General features: G+C 36.0%; 1 protein-coding gene across 5 annotated transcripts in view; it reads left to right on the top strand.

Moving 5' to 3' along the window:
• Positions 1 to 26494, top strand: part of PRKD1 (protein kinase D1) — a 128961-nt gene extending 102467 nt beyond the window's left edge. For 3 of the 5 annotated variants that reach the window (XM_027709369.1, XM_027709354.1, XM_027709362.1), the window contains 12 exons: positions 2531 to 2735; positions 5178 to 5301; positions 6098 to 6175; positions 6735 to 7014; positions 9318 to 9370; positions 10442 to 10514; positions 11428 to 11534; positions 11964 to 12125; positions 13439 to 13537; positions 14314 to 14581; positions 23545 to 23630; positions 25525 to 25743. In XM_027709369.1, coding sequence (XP_027565170.1) covers positions 2531 to 2735; positions 5178 to 5301; positions 6098 to 6175; positions 6735 to 7014; positions 9318 to 9370; positions 10442 to 10514; positions 11428 to 11534; positions 11964 to 12125; positions 13439 to 13537; positions 14314 to 14581; positions 23545 to 23630; positions 25525 to 25743 — 1754 coding nt within the window. Of the gene's footprint in view, positions 1 to 2530; positions 2736 to 5177; positions 5302 to 6097; positions 6176 to 6734; positions 7015 to 9317; positions 9371 to 10441; positions 10515 to 11427; positions 11535 to 11963; positions 12126 to 13438; positions 13538 to 14313; positions 14582 to 23544; positions 23631 to 25524 lie in introns of all 5 variants that reach the window. The other 2 variants (XM_027709344.1, XM_027709379.1) reach the window with 1 other exon arrangement.
• The last annotated feature ends 672 nt before the right edge of the window (positions 26495 to 27166 follow it).

The raw sequence follows: 27166 nt of genomic DNA, 5'->3' as shown, positions 1-27166 counted from the left end.
CTTTTCTATGTGATAAGGGAAGGAGAAGTGTGGTGAAGTGTTCAGTTTCTAATGCATATTACTGTGTTAAGTTGTCAGCCTAAACTGCTTCTGAGATTAATAAGGTATTACCTTGCGAGGCAAGTGATCTACTTTATTGAAGACATACCAAGAACTTTCAAAATTAGGAATGTTAATTAATATTTTTCATAGTATTTCTCATAGTAGTGTGACTGTATCACTACAAAGCTTTTATGTTTAATGGCAACATTACTACAAATACTGAGTATCCCACTTGAAATGTGATAAGGTGCATGATTTTCTGGAAAGTTGATGTACTCCTACTGCATGTCCTCTCTGATGCACCTCGCACTGGACTCTTGGAGTCACTATTATTTTTTTTTTAAATCTTTCATCATTTATACCTCATTTAAACATTAACCATCCCACAACACAACTATTTCTTCAGGAATGCAAGTAATGAGGCTTATGGAAGTTTGTAGCTTGATTTTCAAATCCAAGAACTAAATATGCTAAAAAAAAATGTTAATTCCATTGATAACAGTGTAGAGTTTCCCTGAGATTTGCAGTCAGAGAAAGTAACAAAATCTGCTTATAAATGATAATTTTCTCCTGCATAAATGCAGTTTTAGAGAGGAATGATTAATCTAAAGTGCTATGAGAAGACGGGAAGGAAGGTAAACTTTATTTCTGCATGGCTGGACTAAATGAACAAAATTTACATTTGTTTCTGAATTACTCCTGCAAGTTCCCTCTTTCCACCTGAGGCAGCTGTATATCATGCCTCCAACACACGCTCTCTGCCCTCTTCCCACCTTTGCTTCACAAACAACACACTGCTTTTGTTTGGACTTAACCTCCTACACATGAACCTGATGCTGGGCTGATGAGAAGTGATAGTTTGAGGAAAGCTTGTGCACAATCACTTGGGGTGAGAACACGTACTCTAGGCTTACTCCAAGTATACTCCTTGAAGCTCTCATTTATAGAATTTGGCTTTTATACACCAAATAATATCCATAGTATGTATCTGTAGGATCATAGTAGAACTCTTGTGTCCTAAATGACTCATACAGAGTTCTGGGGATTATCAAAGGCAATTTCATCCTGTATCACATTTTTATTTTCACAGTAATTTGGTACACATTATTTTCAAACTTAATAAATAAAACCAGTATCTGTCACTGTCCATCTGCTGTGTGATAAATCTTCCCCAAAATAGTAAGTGAAGGAAAAGCTGAAGCAATAAAATTCCAAGTATGGTGCCATTGGTAAACACATTATATACTAAATATAGGGAGTTATTTAACTGATTGTATGTTTATTAAAAATAGAGATTTTAAAAGTGTTGTAGGAATAGCAGAGAGAGAACCTTGCACTGAATGACTGAATGACTGGTTTTGCTAGTGATGAAATATAATGTGTCTTTTAATCACATATCAGTAATTTATATCCAAATATCTTAAGACTACTGTACATGGAAACAAACCTTCCAGCTGTGCACTTCCAGTTTCAGTGAAATGCCATCAATTCCAAAGATTTTGCTGTCATCTAATTCAGTGTGCTTTTTACTTATGGGACATTGCCTACATTGACTGTCAAGAACCTTCCTCTACTCAATTAGGAAAAAGTTTCTATTTGATGTGTTCCATGTGATTTTAACCTTACTGCAAATTTCTGAAACACCACAACGTCCCAGAAAAACTAATGCTGTCTTTACTCTCTGACTGGACTGATGATTTTGACATGTTAGATCACAGACTGTGTAGGAACAAGTGGAGTTTCAACAAAATGGCTTTTTTATTTTGAGGGTTTTTTGGGGGAGATGTATGTTTGGTTCTTTGTAATATGAATCCTTAAGTAAATAGGGTTTTTTTCTGTTCCTTTTTGTGTTCCAGGTACAAAGTAGCAATGCTTTGATTTTGATGCTTATTTAATATTTCTTTTCTAAAGGCAGGGATTGTTATTTCAGTAGTATTGATTACTGAGCCATTTTGTGTAGGCTTCACAGAAAACCCTGGTGCAAAGGAACATACAGTTCACATAAATAGTTGTCTTGGGACTTATTTCAGTAGTTCACTGTCATATCATCATATTACAAAATGTTTAGTTTTGAAATAATTCTAGCATCATTTTGCAGCTGGAACCTGCCAGCAACCATCAAGCCAGTACACAACATTTGAGCTGCATAGAAAATCTGCCAGAAGATCTCAGAAATAAAGCTCATGAGTATAGAATCTTCGATAGAAGCCCATGGATTAGAAATTCTGCTTTGACTTTAGCATTTTTATTAAAAAGTTGTATTTTTGAAAAAATTTTGCTTTGATGCTTTTTCAGTTTTCTGTAGTGATTTTCTAAATGACTGGTTAAATGCCACATTTCATCAGTACACAGAGTGCTGAGTAGAGACAGATGCAGGCAATAGAGTTCCAAAGAGAACCTGAGTTTTTCGGAAGCTTAAAATACGCCAGGATGTTGTGATCAGAGTATTGTATGTTTTCCGATAATAACTTGAGAAATTATATTGCAGATCTTCTTAGTCCTGGGGCTGAGTCTGATGTGGTCATGGAAGAAGGGAGTGATGACAATGACAGTGAAAGAAACAGTGGTTTTATGGATGACATGGAAGAATCTATGGCTCACGATTCAGAGATGTCCATGACAGGATGCCATAGTGACAACGGGGAAATGCAAGATGCTGATCTGGATCACGATGAATCTAACAGGATGATCAGGTGAGCTGGGGAGTAAGTGTACCTTCCATCTTCTTTTGTGTTCATTTGTAAGTATTGTCTCTAGGGATGAAGCGGGAATCTACATGGGCTTGGAAAGTACTGGTGATATGTGGTGGTTCTTAAATTTCAGTGAGATTGCTTCACTGATTACATGCATTAGTAATTTAAGAGAAGCTTGGAAATTATTGTCACAGTGAAGTAGCACTTGAAAACTGATGGACGAATAGTTGTTACAGGTCTGTTCTCATATGAAAGTGATGTGAAACTATTTGTGCATGAGCAATAGTAAATTATTTATTCATTTATTTTTTACTTATTTGTTTTCCAAAGCATCTTTCCCCTGACTAATAGCACAGTGCCTGCTCATTTAAATAAACAAAAAAAATTTGTATAAGTGGCTGTGGTATATCAGATCTAGATGAATTGTTTGTATTTTTAGATGCCTTCAGCAAAAAGGAAAGTTTGACAAACTTGAAGTAGTAATTTGAAGCAAGTTACAAGATAGATTAGTGCTTCAAAATGATTTCTCAGGAGGGAAAATAGGAACTGAGTTGTGCAACATTCCTCAGAAATGTCTGAATAGAAGAAAGCATTATTCAGTTACTGGAACTGTCTGAATAGTAGGGAAAAAGTGGGGATTATTCACTGTCAGGGAATTTCATCTGTAATTTCCTTGATGCAAGGGATCTATACCTTTAAGAATTAAAGAATATTTTTCTTTCATAGGTCTGTTTGACCCGAAATTTCCTCTTTTAGTTTGCTTACTGGGAGTCTCTTTCAGTAACATGTTCTCCTTAATTCTCTATTAGTATCATACACCTGTTGCACTAATAGAAAGCAATCCATTTCAACAATATGCAGTTTTACTTCCTGCAGCGGTGAACTGCTGTCATATTTATCTGCTAGACATGATTTGTACACATCTTGTAGTATTGGAATGTAAGCCTGTGCGTATATCCCAAAATAAATGTCATAGAACATTTTAAACGTCCAAGTTGTATTAAATGGACAGCATTGCAGGTTTTCAAAATAAAAATGCCAAGTTATACTAATAAAAATTCATAATTAAGGAACACGTTTTACTATTTGAAGGACATTCCTGTATTTCCAGTGATACCTTCCCCCAGTTATTTCTAAGGGTAGTTTCCATATGCATGGATATTTTTAAGTGATCTATAAAAGACAAATAAAAAGTAAACCTTTTGTCAGTACAGACAAGAGTAGTTAAATAGGAACTGTAGATAGTTTGATCATTTTTAGGCAAAAAAGAGATGGTAGCTGTATGTTACAGACTTATTGACACTTTATGACAGCGCACTTTTTGCATTTTGATGGGAAACTACCAATTCATAAAACGTTTCTTATTTCCAGGATGCGTTACAGTGAAGCAGGGCCATCTGCAGACATCCACAGTCACAACAACTGTGGAAATTTAACATTATTCTTTTCCTGAGCAGTTTCAACCTTTTTTTGTTGGAGTTGTTGTACTGATAGCTTTGCTAGCAGGGCAGAATACATGAGTTCTTTATGTGCTGTGTATTCACATACAACGCATCATCACTGTTTAAAGTTCTGCCAGAAATAACTAAGCATTCATGTTTAGGATTGAAGTAGATGGAGTCCATATTCCACTACACAGAACCTGCTTTAGGAATTGTTAACTCTAACAGCAAGGAAGATGGGCTTTGTTGCATCTGGTTACTACCAGTTTTTGTCTGACAGTGCTGTCAGGCATACTGTCACGTTCCCCTGCCTCCCCGACTTACTGTGTGTCAGCTGAGTGGGGGAAAGTTGCCCTGTGCATACCCCACAGGGCAAGGCAGTAGGGTGTCACTTTAAGTCTTTATGGGTAAAATGTGTTAGCTTAAACCTCTTTCTCTGAGAGGTTCCAGCAGATTCTCTGCTGTGCCTGGCCAGGGCATGTGCAGCTGGGCAGCTGACACATTTTCTACTCTGTAAATTCAAACACTCCATTGTGTGTTTGAACCCAAGGAAGATCATAGGACAGTAATCTGATGGACAGGTTATGAGAGATTCAAGATCAAGTACTGATCTGAATGATACATAGCACAGGCTTGAGCTATGGCTCCCATAGCCTAGATGAGGCTCTAGTCATTTGCCCATTTTCTGAGCTCATCCTGAGGAATATTTTTGGAAGAGTGTGTGTAAGCCTTCATAAGGTCTTTGACATTCTTATGATGTGGCATTGCTATCTTTTTTCTTCGTAATCTTTCATTTTCATAATACTTGGAATGGCAAAACTAAATAGTGTGCAGTCCTGGTCTGCTAGCAATTATAAAAATAAATGTGGATATAGTGTGTGTGTGTGTGTGTGTATGTGTGTGTGTATGTATATATATATATATTCTATTTTAAAAGAGTTTTTTTCATTTTGTCCAGAGTTTTCTTCTTTTTAAAAGCCTTTAATGATTTATTCTTAAGCCCTTCAACCAGCAACAATATTCCATTAATGAGAATTGTACAGTCTGTGAAGCACACAAAAAGGAGAAGTAGCACAGTAATGAAGGAGGGTTGGATGGTTCACTATACAAGCAAGGACACACTGGTAAGAAATGTTAAGACCTATCTTACTGTACATACTATATGATAGCACAGAATCAAATTCTAACAATACTTTGTGAATTTGCAGTCACTCATGTGAGGCATTTTTTGCAATTTCATGATTCCTAAGGTCCCGACTCTTGTCATAACTAAGGACTGGCACTGCTTATAAGAACAGGAGACAGTTAAAACATACAAAAAACATTTGAATATGTCTGTTGCATTATAGGAAGCCAAATGTAGAGACATTCTGAAGGAAGTAAAACATAATGTTAACACAGTAGCGGTTCTGTAAAGTAGCTTTTACCTTTCAGCTGCAGTCTCCCAGATACCTCACTGCTAGTTGACTTGAGACTTTTGTAAAGTAGATTTAGCATAGAAAAAAGTTATTTTCATTCCAACCTGCTAAAACAAGAATAAAGCCTCTAGTATGTGACCTTCAAAAAACAAACTGGGCTGTTATAAGTGATACAAAAAGAAATTTTAATTATTTTAGGAGCATATTGGTAGCAAATTATGCTGAGTGTAATGCAGACGTCAAAATGACATTTTAGATTTTTAAAACTTGTACAGTTTTAACAGAGCTATTACTGAAAGGAAAGAGCATGGCCCTATAACTCTTAAATTCAGCTATAAAGTTTTCATTAAAATCTTGTAATAGCAAATGAATCTTTATCATTCACAATACACCTCTTCAAACTAAAGTGAAACAGTTTGGCAGTGGTGTTTTTGAAAAATGAACGTTTCATTAATTTACTTTGAAAGTGTTAGAACTATTTTTCACTTGTTTTTCATTGCAGAGGAAGCGACACTACTGGAGGCTGGACAGCAAATGCATTACACTTTTTCAAAATGATACTGGAAGCAAATATTACAAAGTAAGGAATATTTTTCAATCTCTTTTTATACCAGAGGAATATAAGGACTGAATTGCTAAATTGATACTTACTAAAAGTAAACTAGTAGTATAACTTCTATCTGTGGGGGGTTTTATTATTTAATCTGCATTTATGTGTTTTGCTTTTCACAAGCAAGTCTCTGATCAGAACGATGTCAGCTAGCAAGGACCTGTAAAATACATGTTGTGGAAATAGAAAGTTTTTATACAGGAAGTCAACAGGGTTTTATTTTCTAATGGAGTTCTGTTGATATCTGCATGATCTTGCTTTTTTTGTGAAGGAACCTCACTACTCTCTTTGATGCATTCAGGTAAATAATTGAAGTTCTACTTGGTCTTGGAAAGAAACCTTTAGTGTTTTACCATTAACAGTCCTCTGTGTCACAGTTTCAGGTTACAAGAGCCTTTTTTTTTTTTGTAGAAGAAGCATGTGGTAAAAAGTAATGGCTAATATCATCAATTACTTAAATAAAATTCATGCTTTAGTTTTATATGTTGATAATCTGTACGCAGGAAGTAAAATATTTTCTTCATTTTAGGAAATCCCACTGTCTGAAATTTTGTCTCTGGAACCTGCAAAAACTTTCACTTTGCTGCCTCAAGGGGCCAATCCTCATTGTTTTGAAATAAGCACAGCAAATATAGTCTATTATGTTGGAGAAAACATAGAAAACCTCTCAAGTGTTCCACTGAATAGCAGTGTTATCAGCAGTGGTGTTGGCATCGACGTGGCACGAATGTGGGAGATGGCAATACAGCATGCCTTGATGCCTGTCATCCCTAAAGGGGCATCAACTGGGTCAGGACCCAGCCTGCACAGTAAGTTTATTCATTTCCTCCATTTTGGATAAGTAAAGTTACATCACAAATGACATTGCTCAGTCTTCTGCACACATTGAAAGGAAGTATTGCGCAGCTGGTAAAGGCTATCCTGTCATGGCTTATTACTTGTCTGCATATTTTTTTAAACACCACAGTTTCTCATCCATATGTTTTTGGTTTATAGTAGGACATCTGCATTAATACAAGGTGCGGATTTGTTAGTGAGCAAATAGTTATGATATTAGTAAGGCATCTCATCCAAATTTATATTGCTGACGTGAGAAACAACCTCCTTGTGCAGAGGGATTAAGTTTTCTGAGCTCCAGTTTGGAATTGATAGATTTTCTCCCCGACTGTAATTTTTATTTCTAACTATCTGCAGAAGCAGCTCTTCACCCTTTAGGTCACTGCAGCATAGATGACATGGTCCCTTTCATCACATTTGGCTGTACAACTGCCTGAAATATTGTTCCATGCTGAGATGAAAAGAGCTCAGGTGTGAAGAAAGCTATTCTAAGCACAAGGCATGTGTGATACCCAGGAACAAAAGGACTGAGTATACCATTGCCTCCAATTTACATACCTTTGTGTAATTCTGTAGCAAAGTTGACAGTTTATGTAAACCAAATATGAAACTTGTTGAAATCTAGCTTGAGTACTGATAATAAAGTAGCACAGAGTAAACAATTCCTCACTACTAGGCATGAGCTGCTGTGGCTGCTCTGTTACTTCTTCTCAGCCTAGTCAGTGTAAAGTGAATTTGGATATGTCTACACAATTTGGACTAGACTTTTTGTTGCAATATACACCCGCTTTAGCACTTGACATCTGGATGCTATTAGTGCAGCACAGAATGCTAATGAGACCACAAGCCCTTCAGAAACCAAGTAATATGACAGCCTGTGGCTTTGCATCTCCAGGCACAACAGCTCACGTATCAGACAAGATCAGCAGTGTTCTTTGCTTTCTCTACTGGGATCTTGCATAAAATAGTGTCAAATTCTGTATGTCATTTCCATGAGTCTAGTTGCCTAGTGGCCCTGGTTTGAGCACAGCATAGCTAAACAAATCACCTGAAATGCTGGGCTGGGCATGACAGCTGTCTTCTCTCCCTCTTGGGAAGTTTGAAAAATGTTTTTGCAAGTTAGTAGTTATTTTTGGGTTATATGTGCAAAAATTAAGGTTGTCTGAGACCTTTAGAACAATTTTCTGTGGAGAGTGAGAATGATAACAACCTTCTGTCTTGCTCAAAGTAAGACTTGGCTATGTCTTTGTCCATGCTTTTTTTCATGTAAATACAGCAGTACATACATTTGAAAACAAATTGTCAATGATAAAAAGCCTCTAGGTAACTGAAACATTCTGTTCCAAAAACAGTCTTCCTAAGGAAAGGGAATAAGCCACATGAAACAGAAGTTACCCATGTTACTTACTGCAACGGGATTAGTGCTGATGGGTAGTAGCAAGTGCCTTCAGTGTGTAAAAAAGAATTTATAGTAGGGGACACTGGTTTTGATAAGGCTGAAATTTTTACTAAGAAAATGAAAGTCCACATGAACAGAATTCTAGGTAGGAGACAGAAGTGGCAATGCTCGAAAGAAGCATTCTTTCCTCCCCAAAGTGTTGTCTTTGTGTAGTACAGTTAGCAGTAGGTATATTCTCAACTTTTACTGAACCCCTCAGAAGGTTTGCAGTTCAAAATGCTAATGACAGCATCCTAAGCTCTGAATTGGTAGAGGTTCGATCTGCTGTTTGTTTTATTAAAGTACAAGTGCAAGACTTTGTTTCCATTATATGTTTTGATAATGTCTGTTAAGCCAGTTGAAATGTGTGTTATTTGTAACAGTATGCAGTCTAATTTGAATGTGTATTTGCCTTCATCAGAATAGCATCAAATACATTGTAGATGACTCTGTAAATAAAAATTATAATTATATCGCCTAAATAAAACCAGTTTACTCTAGTTGCAGTTGTTACTTGCCTGAGGTACAAAGCCTCAAAATAAAATGGAAAAAAGCAATAAGGAGCTTATAAATGGGAATGATGAGAATCCTGTATTAAAAAATTAATAATGAAATTTATAATTCTGTTTTTTCCATACACCGAAAAACTGTTGTTCAAGTCACGTGTTTGTGGGCTGGTGTAATTTTATATTAGCTGGTAGATGAACAAGCTGACCTAATTGGTACAATTTCTAGAGCTGTCAGTAGATATTGATGTAATGTGAATGTCATTTTCTATTACTACATGTTCGAACTAAAAGCACAGCAATCTAAAGTATATTTTGCTTTCTTCCCCAGGGGATATATCCATCAGTATTTCTGTGTCAAACTGCCAAGTTCAAGAAAATGTGGTGAGTGTTCTCTGGATGCTGGTGCTAGACATGCTATGATTAAGCTGGCAAGTCATTGATCTGTTTTGCAAAGAGGAATGTTAGAGGAGTTCCCATCAGCCATTTCTCAGTTATTTTGTAGAAATTTAACAATTAGCTTTGCTAACTTTTGACAAAAATCATCTTTATGGCACCTTTTCTTGAGATGCAAGAATTATATATGGGTAATTTCACTGAACACAGACTTTAACTATGGATCTTTGCAGGATGTTAATTAGCAAGTGGAAAAGTGAGGTATAGAAATTATTTTCATGGAATTTGTCAACTGAACTTCATAAAGCTGACCGCAAGCCCTGATAAGTATACCATTTTCTGTCATCTTTGAGAGGTCAGATATTCTCTGTTGTACGAAGATGAAACTCTATCCAAAGGAAGAGTTGAATGTGTTGTTACAAATACACAAAGAACTCTGCATTTCTTTTATGCAAGGACAGTTAGACACAGGACATGCGGTCAAGGTAAACAGTCACACTACTTGTGTTTTGTCTCATGGACAGAGCTAAAAAATAGATACTTCCTGCAGCCAACTAAAGCTTTGGGACAGCTCTGGTAGTTGTCACAAAATTGCCTGCAAGGGATGTGTCTATTTGTTTCCTAAGAAGAAGTAAGACAGCCTTTATCTTAAACTCCTAGGCATTCTTTTACTCTTTGTTGTATATGCTGCTGGTTAAATATCAGGAAAATAACACTGAGCTGCAAGATTTGATGTTTGAGTGTCCCAGATGAATCTGCTAACAGCTTATGCTTTAGCCTGTGTTAAGGCACTAAGGATCAGTGAGACATGTACTCCCTCCCTGGCACAAATGGAATATTTTACCCCTCTCAGTGAACCTGTTGAAGATATTTCAACTTTTGCAGCAATTACAGTTAATGTGGCTTGTAAGAAAACCTGCCTGAATTTTTTTGGCAGATAATATATTTTGAAATGTGCTGTAGTAAATGTATGCTACTTCCCACTAGAAAAAGCAAATGAAATACAGATTCTGTTTTCATATCCTCGAGGCTTAATATTTGTTATGTTTATATAAACAGGATATTAGCACCGTGTACCAAATCTTCCCAGATGAGGTATTGGGATCAGGACAGTTTGGAATTGTTTATGGAGGTAAGGCTTTGCTCTGTTGCACAATTGTGCTTAAGATAGAAGTTTTCTAGCATGGTGAAAGTATTTGGACTCTGAAATGTTTTGTTCTAGAAATTAGATGTCTATTGTTTTATAAAAGCCTTATATATTAAATAGTGATTATGCTTTATGTTGATGAAGTCTTTTTGTAGTTTGAAGTTTTCTACCCAGTAGTTGGTCAGTGTATATCAAGAGCTTCATATTCTCTGTCAGTTCTAATAAAGAAAATGGTGAAGTGCAGAAAGCTGTTGGTTTTGAGAGCTATAATGGATAAAAAAAATTATTCTTCTTTCTGTTTTTCTTGACATGATATAGTGACGTATTTTTTATTGTTTTTCAGTAGCTTGTTAGTAATTTTCTTAGTAATTTTTTCCATCTTTTTCCTCTTTTTTTGAGCAGTTTTTGGGGGTGTATTTAGGTACAGCTGTTGTTTGAAACAGTGTTGAGTGAGAACTAACAAGTTTCTCACTGAAGAATCTCTGACTCTCTTATAAACATGGGACATGCACTTACATGCCTAAAGGCTATCACTTAGTTCATTATTTGTGAGTCTGGAGCTACCAGTGAAGGATTAAGCCAACAACTGACCAGTTGCAGACAGTGCAGCTTTTGCTGATGTAGATATGAGAAAATTAGCTTTACATCCATATTGTTGAAGTGCAGAGATGACTTTCCATATGTATGTTTCTTCCAAGTTTAAACGGCTTTCTCAGGTGACAATAAAAAAGTTCTGTTGTCAAAGGGTGAAAAGAAGAGAAATGACACAAAACTTTTAATGAATTAGCTGCAGACTAAGAATTACTTGGTTGTGACCACTTGTACAATCCCTGAAAAAAGAACGCTTTTCATAATTAATCATGTTAATTGATAGAGACCTTTTGTTTTATTAATGCAGGAAAACATCGCAAAACTGGAAGAGATGTTGCCATTAAAATAATTGATAAACTAAGATTTCCAACTAAACAGGAAAGCCAACTTCGAAATGAAGTTGCAATTTTACAGGTAATTTTTCTTTTCTTTTTTATTGTATTAACTCCCTTTTTTATTTCCATAAATAGCAGGTAATATATTTATTTTAACTGATGATCACTAGTGTTTTTTAAAAAATACTAGTATTTTTGCTACTTAATCTGCATAAACAACCAAGAACAAATGTATTGTCAATGTCACATTAGGAGGTACAATTTCTGCAGTTTTAAGCATCAGGCACAATAAGGAAAACGTATGTTTGTTAAACTAATTTGAAGTTCATACATTCTCCTGTATTGTGCTGAGAAACTTTGTGCCTGTTGCCCACAGTTTAGGCATACAGTTTAAATTATCAAGTACTGAAACATTGTCTGGTTTAGGTGGGGATCTGAAGTCTGGCTATATAATGATAAAAACTACCAATCATGGTGGGAAATCTAGTGCTTTATTTATCTTTAATAGAATCTTCATCATCCTGGAGTTGTAAATCTGGAGTGTATGTTTGAGACACCAGAAAGAGTCTTTGTTGTTATGGAAAAACTCCATGGAGATATGCTGGAGATGATCTTGTCAAGTGAAAAGGGCAGATTGCCAGAGAGAATAACAAAGTTTTTAATTACTCAGGTAAGACAGTTTGAGTTCAATTATGATCACTGTTTATTATCTTTTGCTTTTGATGTATTTTACCTGTCTGATTTATGAAAGCCTGAGTTGTAATAACAGATGGTAAAACAACTTTCTGTACGTTTCTGCACATTATCTGGTAGGTAGTAAACCATTAAGAGGACGTAGAACTAGATACATGTACAGCTGTTGGCTACTGGATGGAAGGGACATTAAGCTACAGTTTCTCATATGCTTGAAGAATGAAGCACAAGAAAGGGATGGAAAGCGCTTAAAAGCAAACTATTTAAGACCTGCAAAAAGAAATTTGAGCTTCTTGAACTGCCCCATACCTAACCATTGCAGTTTGTACTATGCACTGGTACACTTACTTTCTGTGCTGGGATTGGATCTCAGTGCTACCTGTGATTAAATGAGTCTGGCTTCCTTTATGGCTTCTGTTAACAATTTGATCTGGGTTTTTTGGAGGGGTTCCTATTGTCATATTATCATATTTCTTCCTTAGCTGTCCATAATACTGGTTTAAATTTAGATACACAATTGAGTAGTGAGCCACCTCAGGGTCAGAGCAGCCTGTGCTTCAGCAGTCAGAAAAAAGAAAGGAGCAGGAACATCAGTGTTATAGTGTTTATTATTATAAGTTTATTATTTGGTGTAGAATTTAACAGGTTCCCTAGTCTCCAGGCATCCATGGGCAAAACTGCCACAAGCTCTAGAATCTATTCACAGGTTCATTCAGCCTCCTCACCATTACCTGGCAAATTCTGCCAGCCCCTGACCAAACATAAGGAATGGAGTTAAAGCCACACGAAAAGGATGGATATCTGTTGAACTCAGTTGCCATATGCTCGTGTATATAACAGAATAGAAATACATACAACGCTCTTTATTTTTTCTCTCTTCAAGAAAACACTTAATTTGGATCATATAATATTTCTGTGATTTATTTTTTTTAGTTGAATTTAGATGTGGTAGGTCATTCTGCAAATGTTTCTACATTCAGAGATTTCACAGACAAAAAAAGTAAACAAATACTTAGAACCCAGTTTTTAAAAAATGTTTGTAATGTAAACTCTTTGGAGAGGGAAAAATCATATTCCATGCAGTGAAATACCAAGAAAACTTGAGGCACAGCAAATAATAGCTGACATTTTTGCTTTTGGTGGGTTTTTTTTCTTTTCATTGTTGACATTTCTGTAAAAGATACATTCTTGTTGAATTGTTTTTCTTCACACAAGTCCTTGCTTCTCTGGTCTCAGATATTGTAAAACAATATAAAACAAACAAACATAATTTGATTTGTTTATTCATAGATCCTTGTTGCTTTAAGACATCTTCATTTCAAAAATATTGTTCATTGTGACCTCAAACCAGAAAATGTGTTATTGGCATCAGCTGATCCTTTCCCACAGGCAAGTAGAAAATGCCCTTTTCTTAAGATAAATTGTTCAAATTAATAAGTGTTAGCAATATTTATTTTATGCATAAACAAGAAAGTGATTAGTGACCTGTCTACACAGAATTTTTAGATAAGAAAAAAATAATCACTTATTCAAAACCCTTTACAAAGAAGTCATATTTGAAAATCCTTGTCTTTTGTCATTTGCCTAAAATATTCAACTAGATTTTCAAGTGTGACATAGCTACTTGTATGATTGTTTCTAATTTGCTCACCATTACAGAACAAATCACTTAGCTTGTTGATTTGCTCCAGAAAGAAAGTTGTTTTTCTGACAGTTGGGGTAGAGTTCATGAAGAACAAGAGCTTCTTCTTTCATTTTACGAATTTAAATGCCATGTAGATTGCAGGGTATTTAAATATACCTTCTGACTGGTCATATTTCTCATTAAAAGGTATTTTTATCAGCTTCTCTTACCTTTGATCTGCAGAGTTCATCTGTAATCTTCAACTGCCCATATTCAAAATGAGTACTATTGATAATTTTTAGATAATATCAATACCAATAATTGGAAGGGAAGGATCTATACTGAATTAAGTGAGAATTTTCAAGCAGCTAAATGTCTCAGTGGAATAAGATACTCCTCTCAAAGAGGAGTTTAAAAAAAGAATATCCTTGAAGGAACAGTAGAGATGCATTTTGCAACTAAACCATGATAAAAGTTCCTCAACTATGTATTTAATAATAAAAATAATTTATGTCTTACTTTAGCATTTTTCATTAAACAGGTAAAACTTTGTGATTTTGGCTTTGCCCGAATCATTGGAGAGAAATCATTTAGGCGTTCAGTTGTAGGAACACCAGCCTACCTTGCTCCAGAGGTGCTGAGAAACAAAGGCTATAACAGATCTCTGGATATGTGGTCAGTGGGTGTCATCATTTATGTAAGCCTCAGTGGTACCTTTCCATTCAATGAAGATGAAGACATACATGACCAAATCCAGAATGCTGCTTTCATGTATCCACCTAATCCTTGGAAAGAAATTTCTCATGAAGGTAATACCTGTTTGTGGCTGTTTTTATATAAAAGCTAAAAATGAGGTAGTTGTATTTTCCATTTATGTTTTTTTCCTGTACATAACAGTGAAAAAAAATTTGAAATTTCAGGTTACCATAATGTAATGTCTCTGTTTTGTGGTATCAGCTGCTTTAGACATTTCCTACAGAGCATGTAGAGACTGCATATGGCATAATCCTCTAGCATGGGATCTTTCCAGGAGGTTTTGAGGGAGGCACATAACCATCTACAGATCAGATGGCTATAGAATCTGTGGGGAACCTCAGCTGCTGGAATTGGCATTGCATGTATTTACTTATATACCTCATTAGTCAGCTCTATTCAGCCTCTGCAGTCTTTTTCTTGTTCTACTTTTCCCGGTAATTTAATTTCGGTTCAATAGGATGCAGTATCCTGATAGTCTTTGTGTGGGGAAGATAAAACTGAACAATTCCAAGTAGATGAGGTTTCAGGAATAGTGTGAAAAAACATCATAGAAGAGACTTTCTGCAGGGGGAAAAGGCTTGGAAATAATGAATGAGACTTTTGAAACTTGAGTTCTGGTCAATGGCATCAAAGAACTAAAGAATAGTGTGACTAGTTCACTAGCAACATCTTTAATGTAGGTAAATTCTATTGAAGATGTCTCTAAACACAACTAAGTAGGTCATTTAACAAAATTGTCAGTTCTGGTTTCACCAATATTTTCATATACATAACATTTTCAGGCAGCTTGATTTTCTTTAGGATTTTTTAATTTAATCGTTATCTTTATGTCCATAATTTTTGCAGGATTGCTTTGTAAGTCCTAAAATGAAGGAAACATTATAAACACCAAATTCTTATATCTTTTTCGGAATTTTAATATGTGCCAACTTGTATTACAATACTACCATTTACAATTTCTGATATTTACAGTACAGTTTTTCTGGTTTTCAGGTGATATGTTTAACATACATGTTAAGTGTAGTTTAAAGCATTGTGCCTAATGCTTACTATAATATATAATAGCCATGTGAGATTCTCAGCTGAAAAATGCTCTGAGAGCATTGTTTGTTATTTTATCTTGGTGGCAGATGAAGTTTGAAATCTGTTGGAAAAAAAAGAAAAGCTATAAATCTGCACAATTACACACTGAAGTTCTCCTGAACCTCCACACACTTTGATATGTAAGCTGACAGAATCTGTTGGCAGCAATGCTTTATCTGTCGCTAGAGATAAGCAAACAGCAATCAACACAGGGGAAGCTGCAAGAAATCGTCTCCCACAAGTTTCTACTGTGGTAGACAGAAGATCAATTTTTACACTCAGAGGTGAAGATTCAGTAGAGCACCTACAGAAAACTCACCTACTTGGTTGTTATCTCTCCATTTGTAGAATTGCAGCCTTCCTTAAGAGTCAATGGATACCAGGCTGCAAGCATGCAGAAGGGAGGAAAAAACACTTCAACAAATTACTAAGTTAAAGTCTGTTTATACATTGTGATTTTATTACGTATTTGAATTGCTAACTGATGAACCACTCTGTGCTAAATGAAAACCTGAAAAAAGTCTGAAGAAATTCTGTTACGTTTAACACAGAGAGATAGAGACAAGATTTCTGTCCAATTATTCCTTGATAACGCTGATTTTTAGAGCTGAAATTTGAACTCAAATTCCAGATTACTTAGGGAAAATAAGGGAATGTTTTTCTTATCTCAGCTTCTCTGGCCCACTCTCCTCCACAGCTTGCAAAAGAGCAGGAGCTGGGCCCTGTGCACCTGCTGGCTCCATCCAGATTCTGTTACGTCTGACAATGTAGCATGGTTAAAATGCAAACCTGTACCCAGTGTCCTAACACATTACTCTGGTTTACAATTCTGAACAATGCCATGTTAATTAATATTGCAAATAATTTAAATATTTAAGGGAGAAACAGAGGTGATTTTAAAGATTTTATGAAGTTACTTAATACTGCAAATAGAAACAATTTGAAAAGGTATGTGTATTTAAATGTAAACTATGGTAACGTGAAACTCATTTCAAGCTAAAGACACTGGGGTTCATAAATTTCTCTTCTATAAATCTACAAAATTCAGACAGAGAATTAGTTTCAATCCCAGAGGGTTACATTTGTGCACTTGAAATTCTTCCTTTAGCTTGTCATGGCCTCTTCCAGCTTCCCTAAAAGGTTAAGCTAATGAATTGGATTTTCCCTGCCATATTTTCCCTGTTATTCTTTTTGCCAGTATTCTTAATCATTAAATATTTTTCAACAGAAATTTCAATATTAATGACTGTGATTACTTTAAAATTTTTTTTTCATTATGAAAAGATCAAGAATAGATTTCTTTTAAAGGCAGGTATATTTCTTGTTTATTTCCTTGAAATCTGCATCATAGTTATATAATATTATTATCCTAAGAGAATGGTAATAATAACCTACTAGTTCTTCCACTCAAGCTTGTAAGGGAGTTATATCGCAATGTGGAATATGATGTTGCTGCAGAATTTGGCAAGATCTTTGTAAATGAACAATGATCGGTCTATTTCTTTCAAGGTAGTATGATTGAAATTTCTGTTTGTCATGAGGAATCTACACAGGTATTTTCTTCCAAGAAGCATTACTCTTTGTTTTAAAATTAAAACAACATTGTGTAAGTGATTTTAACTTGTAAAAAAAAAAAATGTTGAAGGTCCACCAGTTAATGCAGTTTAATTATTGACATTTAAAAACTCGTGCAAATATTTAAGAGAATTTTAACACATAGTAATCAACCACAGTGATTATTATCACAGAAGGCTTCAACCAAAATTTGGCTGCATTGCTATAAAATTAAAAAATTGAAACCAGAATTGATTAGATAAACGTCATTGTCACAGATAAAATAAATCAACATAAATATTATCTTTAATGCAGGTAAGAAAGATCTTTTCAAAGTGTTATGCTGTGTAAATTTGAAAAATAGGAATGATTTCTCAAAAGGTTACCATAAGTAAAACTAATGTAAATGTTCTTTCTTTCTCCTTTACTTATTGCTTTCTTCCTTTATGGCCAAAAGACAGTGCTGGGTCCAAGCATTCTTTGACTGTGGACTTTACGAATTGTACATTACAGCTAGATTTAGGTACATTACTGCTCCCTTCACCCAGAGACTATATTACGTGCTTCAGTAATAGCAGGCATTCAGCATTTCATTGTCCAATCAGTTATTTTTTCTGTGTCTTCAATGATTGTCAAGTCAGGTTACATTTCCAAATTCATTGAATTGCTGTATGACAGTTTGACCTTAATTCAGTTTTAATTGTGAAATTTTGCTAGATATTGATACAGAGAAATCTACTTGCAGAATTCTTACCTATTTTGTAGCTTTAAATTTCACGTCTCTCAAACATGAAACCTGTTTTCAACTTTACTCTTTGTTTCCAACTTTGACCTTCCAGTCCACCAAATCTACGCGATCACAAAAGATTTATTTTGACTTAGCTACAGGTTACAAAAAATAAATACTGCTAAGTATAGAGACAGAACTCCCTGGTGCATTTTGTCTCTCTACCTCTTAGTATATTTTACCTAGCGTGTCTTCACTGTGGTGGCTGTTCTGAACTGTATGGTTCTCAAATGTACTATGTCAAGCTTTGGATTATTCATGGTGTATTTTGTTCTGCTGTGTAATTTCCATAGATCATTGTACTCATAATTTTTTTTCATCAGCTACCAACACAGCTATTACTACTAGCCTGATGAGCTGTGTGATGTGCACATAATTGATTAGGTTCTTCACATTACTTAATATTATTAAAATGATTTGGGAAGAAACAAAGGAATTCCTTCCATGCATTAAAATTGATCATGGTGTGCCTGTTACAATGCTTTGGAGTCATAAACACCACAGCTGCCTTCAAGCCAATATTTATTCAGACTTGTTACAGCATAATGTGAATAGAAACTCTGTTTCACACATTAATGAGAAAGTCACATGAATGAGCAAGCATTAAGTATGAGGAGGTCAAATGCATGTTATAGCTCAAAGATGCTCTTTGCCTCTGTAAATGTTTAGCTAGCTGTTAAAACTAAGGTCTTGGCTCTACTTACACATTTGCTAGGATAGATTAATATTAGAAAACCTCTCTTAACAGAGGTGCAGCTTAGAATTGCCAAGGATTTCTTTTGATGGTACAGCTGCATCCATGTCCCTGAAAATAATCTCTGCAAGTTGAAGATTATTTTATGCTAAAATAACTGCATGTACACTAGGGTGTTTATCAACAAAGCTGTGTTGACCAGCAGTAGGGATGGGATTTATGTGTCTTAAAAAATTATACCTCTAGTTAATAGACATATTCTCAGAAAATTACAGGGCCTAGGAGGTCCTGGGCCTTCTATGTTAGTGGCACCAGCTTAAATTTTTACAATGATGACAATAAGAGTAGCTAATATTATATATTGTTAATTTAGGACTGCTTTTTTATATATTCTTAAGGTGATTTCCTCTTTAAGTTACGTAAAAAGCTAAAGTCTGCAGGGAAGGACTAAATGAATAATATGTTCATAATAGGGTTTTCAGATATTTTGTAAACTTTTGTGTTTATGTGCGGATCACACCCTAATTGAGTTAAAGTAGTCATTCCTATGAAAAGCAATTACTGTGTTAATTTGATACTTAGAGTGAAAATTGTGACTTTGTCTTTACTCCAGTTAATTATTTGCCATATTAATAAACTTGCATAAGCAGATAAGAATCATGTATCTCCTAACTCTTGAGGTTCTTTCTAGTAAAATAAAACTAAAGAGCCATCTTTCCTAAAATCAAGGGGATATAGAGGTTTCTAAAGTTGCATTTGAATCCTCCAAAGGGGATTCTGCTGAATGATTATGTATCTAAATGACCAGTACTCATTCTACTGGAGTAGTTGGCTAGATTATTCCCTTTAACAAAGTTTCCAGCTCCTGGAACTTGATAAACCCTCAGCTGGCTGCTTACACTATCCTTAAACTATAGAACATAAACAGGAACCCATAAAAGTATTAGAAAAAAGTGGTTCCATAGTCCTCTCAGGACTTTCATTCAGGTTACCTCCATGCATGGTGTGCAGACCATAGGTGGTCTTTCATAATGCTCTGCATTTATTTAATTATTGACTTTACGGAGGACTACCGTAAAATTTTATAAAGCTCCTAAAATATCTGAAAAGATTACTTTAAAACCTGATTTAAAAAAAACCCCAGTCTCTAGCGAAAATGAATAAAATTTACTTTAAAATACAATGTAGTTGCTACCCTCCCCTCAAAATGGCTTTATTTTCCCAGACAGAATATTTAATTTTGTAACAGTTGATGCCCCAATATAGTCCCCTGAATCATGCTGAAGTTGTATGTCTAAAATAAATGCTAATACCTTCCAAATTTTTATCTTCAGTGTTTTTAATCAGTACAACTCAAAACTTAATCATCAAACAATTATATGATTTTTTTAAAATTCAGAAATTGAGTCAACATGAATCTTACTGTTCATATATCTTACATGAACTGAAGACAGACTAAACTTTGTAAGTTAGTGGCTATCAGGACACTGTGAGAACAGGATGATTTTTTTGAAAGCTGAAACAGTGAGAATAACCAGGACCTTTCCACATGTCCTTTATGTATTTTAATTCCAGCACTCATAGTGTCAGTATTGAACTTCCCAGCTGCTTCTTTGCTTTACACAGCACTGTTCTTTTGTTGCCTTGCCTGTATATATAACTTGCCTCTTGACTTCTGATACTCAGACAGAACTCTTGTGCATGAGAAGTGGCATTTCTTGGATTGTGTGATTTCCTGGTAAAAAGTAGCAAAGTCTCTTTGCTGTTGAAACTCATGTTTGATTTCCTTTTTCACCTAAGTTTTAAAACTTTGAGCATTAAAGCAAATTAAATTGTATCAGATAGTTTAAGCCCTAAGTCTTCACAGTGGTCATGTTGCATTTCTGCTTATTTATTTATTTCTGCTTATTTATGAAGAGGCAAGTCATATGCAAAACTTTCTTGGCAGAAGGAACCCTAGATAAAGAACTAAACACAAATAGCAAAACTGATTACAGAGACAGCAATGTTCCAGTGGTGAAACAAGCAGATTATTTGTAAACTGTTCTTGGGAACAAATGGCTGCTCACTGCTGACAATTCTAACCATCCAGTGAAGCTGCCTTTTCACTTCTGTCATAGTTTTCCTCTCTGTTACTCTTTCTGCACCTCCTTTTGTGATTTTTTGTATACCAATGTCTTTCTGGTCTGTTCAACAAGCCATTGACGAGTTCCCCCAAGGATACAAAGAAATATGTTATTACATGTAGTATGTCATTGTCCTGAAGTGAAAAAGGGGGCAAAGGGGTCCTCATCCTGTTATAACTTGGGGGAGGTTGAATATGTAGGCAGCTATGTATAATTTCACCACTTGTAAGGCTCACAGTCTTATCTGCTTCCAGTGGGTTGCACATAAGATGCATAATGGAGACATTATCAATACTCAAAGGCAGGATGAGTAGTCAGTAGGTACTTGGCAGTTACAGAGGCTCATGTAGGGATGCATGCACTTACGTCTCAGCAGTTACCAGGACAATCAACCCTTTCACCAGGGTCTTGACCTATTTTCCAAACTGAGATTCATAGTAAATGATGAAAAATGATCTCTGAAGATCATATATACCCAAATATCACTGAAGATAACAAGGAAATGGTAACTCCATTGAATTCACATTCAGCACTGGCCTATGTATCAAAAGATGGCCTGAAATCTTACTGTAATTCTGCTGAATTTGAGGTAAGTTGACAGTGTTCCAGAAGATGCTGATGTTTGCTGATACACAGATTTACTGCAGTGGGTAGGGACTATGTTCTCCTATTCCAAGCATCAAAGAAAAACAATGGCCACTACTTTTTCCCAGATATTATCAGAAGTCACTCTGTAATTAAACCATGGCATATGACTGGCTTTCCAGTGTCTTCCTGTTTATTGGTAAGAGAAGTTGTCACCTTCCACGATATGGGGAAAAAGATTAACCCCACTATTTTGGAAAACAAATGAGTTTTCAGAGTGATATCATCTATCAGTAATGGTCCTATTGGCTGTCCTCTGACTTTCTCATCCTACATCCACTTCATGGGCACTTTGAGAAGAAAGAAAATAAACATGAGTTAGAGAATTTAGCATTAACTGTACTTAATGCGAAACAACAGAAAAGTAAAATTAGGACCATCTGTTCCAGGAAAAGAATGGGGCAGAGCCTCTGGCAACGCTTTCTTTGTCAGAAGTCCTGAGATTTGTTTTATGTCGTTCCCACAATTGCTTTGATTTGCAAGACAGTATTCATCACCAGAACTGGGGGCTACTTTAGTGATAGGCTGCTGTTGCTAAGAATAGATTTGTCTGTCAATCTTACTGCATACATCCAGATAGGCTACCATGTACATTCCAGTTTTCCTGGGCATTGTTTTTGTTGTGTTCTACCCCATGGTAGAAGCATTCATAAAGCCCTCCTTGGCAAATAGAATCTGGGGATAGGAAGTCTCTGTTAAAAAAGAAAAGCTTTTCCGTATCGCTGTACAAAATACAACCTTGAGATGTATTGGTTTAAAGAATTCTGTCCCATCTCATACTCTTAAAATGGACAGGATGATTATTCATCTCATTCAATACCCAACTGGCAACAGTATCCATCTGACATGTTTCAGACCCAGTGTTCCTCAGTGATGCCATGTTTTTGGGTTACTTTCTTTCCCTGTCCCTATGATATAAACAGAGAAATAAAGATGTAAACCAGCATACTTTGGACAAGCCAAGGGATAATGTGATAAAATTGAAAATCTGCAGGTATATTGTTGTTTCTTGTGGCTAGTCAGTTATTCTGTAATAACAGTAACTTTTCCCTGAAACAATGGTGAACATTTTGCACCACTGAGAATAGAAACTTTCATGCTACCATCATTTTTTTAAAATTTGTAATGTTTTTTATGATTGCATTTAAAGCTCAGCAATCTCATTCCAGAGATTTTTCCAAATGGGTCACTCAGTGCAGTTTCATGCACTGGTCATTGGCTCATGGGCCTCATGCCTTCAGGCATCATAGCACACATGCCTACAGGGTAGGAGGGTTGTCATTGTTCAGCTCAGAGAAGAGTAGTCTCCAGGGAGACCTTATAGCACCTTCCGGTACCTAAAGGGTAGGTTTAGGTTGGATATTAGGAAGAAATTATTGACTATGGGGGTGGTGATACAGTGGAACAGGTTACTCAGAGAAGTTGTGGATGACCCATCCGTGGAAGTGTTCAAGATCAAGTTGGACGGGTCTTTGAGCAACCTGGTCTGATTGAAGGTGTCCCTGCTCATGGTAGAGGAGTTGGATCTAGCTTTAAGGACCCTTCCAACCTAAATTGTTCTGTGATTCTGTGAACCTCTGTGAATCATTGACTCCAAAACCTCAGAAAATATGAAATTTGTAAAAGAAGCTCTCTCACTTTTCTAAGCAGCAGACTGCTCACTAGCAGGTAGAAGCAATGCTCAGTTCAAAAGGAAAGTATTGCAAGACTTGGTGAACTTACAAAGCCTGATTTCTCCATTCAGTGACTGGGAAGGTGCAGCTGTCAGCTAAAAGTGCAACTGACAGTCTTAAGGAAATATATACATATATATATATATATATATATATCTGGTACCTGAATACTATAGTCCGCACTTACATGAAATTTTTTTCACTTGAACAGGAACTGAGTAAGAGTTATCGTCAAGCAACTGTTCAGTAAAACAGTTGCAATCCCATTAGGAAAGGTTGCATGGGTACCTTCAGGGACTTCAGCACTGACCACAGTTTGTAAAAAGCTGAAGTAAGAAGGGATAAATAACTGCCCTCTTTTTACAGCTATGATGTCTGTATAGCTCTCTGTTTGCATGTCCTAGTTGAAACAAATATATTTAAACTAACATTTTCACATGTTATTTCTTTTCAGCTATTGATCTCATAAATAATTTGTTGCAAGTGAAAATGAGAAAGCGCTACAGCGTGGACAAAACATTAAGTCACCCGTGGTTACAGGTATTTCTACAAATTCCGTGTTTTTTACTTATGCATTCAGACTCTAAGCATATAAGATATCTTCATCTTTAAGCACAGTAGAATCTAAGAAAATCTGCAGACCTGAAAATGTTTTCAAATCCTGAGAACCTCATGCTCCTTCACCAATTTGCCTATAGTTTCTCATTAATTTCTGAAGTATTAGATTCCAATACTAAAATGTTTCATGCTTTCAAAATACACTACAAAAATTTTATCGTATTTGTCCACTGAGAAAATTATGTGTATAAAAAGTAGTCATTTGACTTACATCATTGCCTGGAGTTTACCCTGATTCACTTCTTATTAAAACTAATCAACAAGCTTTCACTTCACAGTCATCAGAAGAACTAGTGAGGGTTGTATGCTTTCCAGGAAAATATATTAGCCACCTTCAGTTCAATTCTTCAACTAAAAACTGAGATGCAAGGCATTTTTGAGATGCTAGCAGCCTCTGTCTTGTGCTCACCATTTGGTAATTGTTTTGTCCTGGCAGCAGCCAAATCACTGCAAGTTCAAGGCCTAAGACACTCAGTGAGGAGCCAGGGCATTGGGTTGCTTCCTGGGGATGAGGACAGGCTTAGGCCAGACTGGTACACCGGCTCATCAGATCTCCCAGGGGAGCCATGTTTGCACCTTTGAAAGTAATTGTGGCACAGGCATGTGTGTAATCCACAATTTCAAAGGAATCTTTATCAAAACAGAAAACTGAATCCTGCTCCAGTACCTTATAGCTGCTACTGTTTCTCAAAGTAGATGGTGACCTGCTGGTAAGGGGGTTGTAACCTCCCACCCTGCACCCCACCTTCCCCAGGGACATTTATCCTGGGCTTACTTTCTTCTGCCTAGATTTCCTGTCACTTTCTAGTCTTTTCCTCCAAGACTGCTCTTCTCTCTGGCAATCATTGCATAATGCATTTGCCTGAGTCTTTGGGTCTCAGAGGTGGTCTGCACTATGGTCTGCAGCAAGGATGCTGGCTGTCTCACAGGACAGGACAGGGTCCTTCACCTCATTGCTTGTGCAATAATGAGTGAAGGTGAATAAGATGAGGCAGTACAGCAGCAGCTCTAGCACCACGGATGGGATGAATCCTCTTTCTGGAAGAGCCCTACCTTGTGGGCTAAGGAAAGATAAGAGTGGTACAGGGCAGTGAGACTTAGAGATGTTCTCTGAGAGGATGACTGTGTAAGAAATGGACCAAAAGATGTGAGATAATAAAGATGAAGGCTTTTATGCATTTACAGTGTTTGGGCTTTGTAGAGCTTTGGCTGGGTGGTCAGGGTTGTGTCTTAGATTGGGACAAGATGACAGAATAAAAAGAAAACTGAATACAGGATCATGAGGAGAGATTAGTCTGCATGGGGCTAGGATTGGCTCTATTACTGCAGCTTCATGTATGCTTTGGGTGGGAATAAGAAAAGAAATTATTAAACTTGTTATATACTTTAGATAGATCAGATGCTGCAGTGCATGATGGTCTAAACAGCATGAGACTCAAACTAGGCTTCCAGTCTAACTGTTGACTGTCAACATGGAGTTCCAAAGTATGTTGATGTTTAGATGTATATGTTTCTTGGAACACACTAGTAATTGCCCAAATTCGGAAAAAGAGGTTTTTTCTAGCCCAAGCTGAATTTATGTTCTGCATCATTATATTGAGATGGAGGAGCTGTCTTGACTATCTGATACAGACCACTAGCACGTACATGTATGATTTAAATGTTTCTTCTTCCTTATTCATCTTGTGACTAGAGTGAGGAATTGCTTAACCACCCTTAGATAGCTAAGTTATTAGCACTCTGCATACTATTTATAGCAGAAGGGAATGTAATTTATTTAAGGATATCTAAAACTAATAGTGTTATTCTATTTCAGGACTACCAAACCTGGTTAGATTTAAGGGAACTGGAATGTAAAATGGGGGAACGTTACATTACCCATGAAAGTGATGACTCCCGATGGGAACAGTATTCAGGAGAACATGGATTGCAGTATCCAGCACACCTTATCAGTCCAAGTGCTAACCATAATGAAAACACAAAGCTAGAAGAAACAGAAATGAAAGCCCTCAGTGAGCGTGTCAGCATCCTTTAAGTTGCATCCCCTATAATCTGTCAAAACACTGTGGAATTAATAAATACATACGGTCAGGTTTAACGTTTGCCTTGCAGAACTGCCATTATTTTCTGTCAGATGGGAACAAAGCTGTTATGCTGTTACACTGTTGATATATCTGAGTTGCCAAGACAAATCAACAGAAACATTTTTGTGTGACCAACTGTGTTGTATTTACAAAAGTTCCCAGAAACACTAAACTTGTTATTGTGAATGATTCATGTTGTATTTAATGTATTAAAACCTGTCTCCACGGTGCCTTTGCAAACTAGTATTTTTCTTACTTGAGCCTCATTTTGGTAAGAGAGAACTTTCCCATGAAGATCTGGGGGTTTTGTTGTGCATCGTTAGTATTGTAATTGTAAGCAAACTCTTGAAGAGTAGATTATAACTGGTGTTCTGTGAACAACTTCTACCATTTGGATAAAAGCTTTATTTAGTGTCCAAAGAATAGAAAAGGCAAACAGTAATGATTTGCATAGAACTGTACAGTTTCAAAACAGATAACCTGTGTATGTGTTTGTGTATATAGGTGCAGATACACATACACACAGTATAACTTGCTCTTAAGCCTTAATGCCTTAGTAATGTAAACTGCAGCTTGTTGGTTGTATTTCCCCTTTTCTTAAAATACTCTAATATGAATATTCTCTAATATGTACATTCAGAAGCTAAATAATATGTTGACTTTGTGTATGTTTTCAATAAAAGTCTTGTTAAAATAGGTTCATTGATGAAACTTTCTGTTTAAAATATCCCTGGAATGGCATCAGAAGTAGGTAAAATAAATTAGTTCGTCATTAAGAAGACCATGTAGAGGTAGGTAGGAAAATCTGCCAGCTAACCTCTCTTCCTATAAAACATATTTTGTAAGAACCCATTTGGACTGATTTTATATTGTAAGTTCAATCAGTTTTGAAACATACTAAGGAAGTGGGGAAGTTGAGGATGCATTAATGGGAGTTTAGTTTTTAAAAAAGTGTGCTGCTTCTGCTTTTTCACTCAGTTGACTGAACTGACAAGGCACTGCAGACCTTTCTTGCTTTTCTTCCCCTGAAAACTTGAAAGATACTGATTGCCATTTCTAATAATTAGTGTTCCAATGGTAAGCCATTTAGCTTTAACAGTGAGAAAAGTTCGGACTGCACTGTAAAACACGTGCCAGATAGTAAAAAGTGAAAAGCTGAAAATTATTCTATGCCGCAGTCTTTGTCTGAAAAAAACAGTTGATATATAGATATTGAAGACTGAGGTTAAAAATATAAAGATACATTGGATGAGAGGCAGAAGTATGCAAAGATAAGAACCATATATGATAAACCTCCACCGATCAAATCTCAGATTTATGTTACAATCATGAGCTCTTTGGTAGATAAATCCATTCTTTTGTTGAAGAAGAGCT

This window comes from Neopelma chrysocephalum, unplaced genomic scaffold (genome assembly GCF_003984885.1).
Source record: "Neopelma chrysocephalum unplaced genomic scaffold, ASM398488v2 Primary Assembly neopelma1_24, whole genome shotgun sequence".
Taxonomy (NCBI): Eukaryota; Metazoa; Chordata; class Aves; order Passeriformes; family Pipridae; genus Neopelma; species Neopelma chrysocephalum.
The sequence above is the reverse complement of the archived record's forward strand: the minus strand, read 5'-3'. Positions and strand labels throughout refer to the sequence as shown.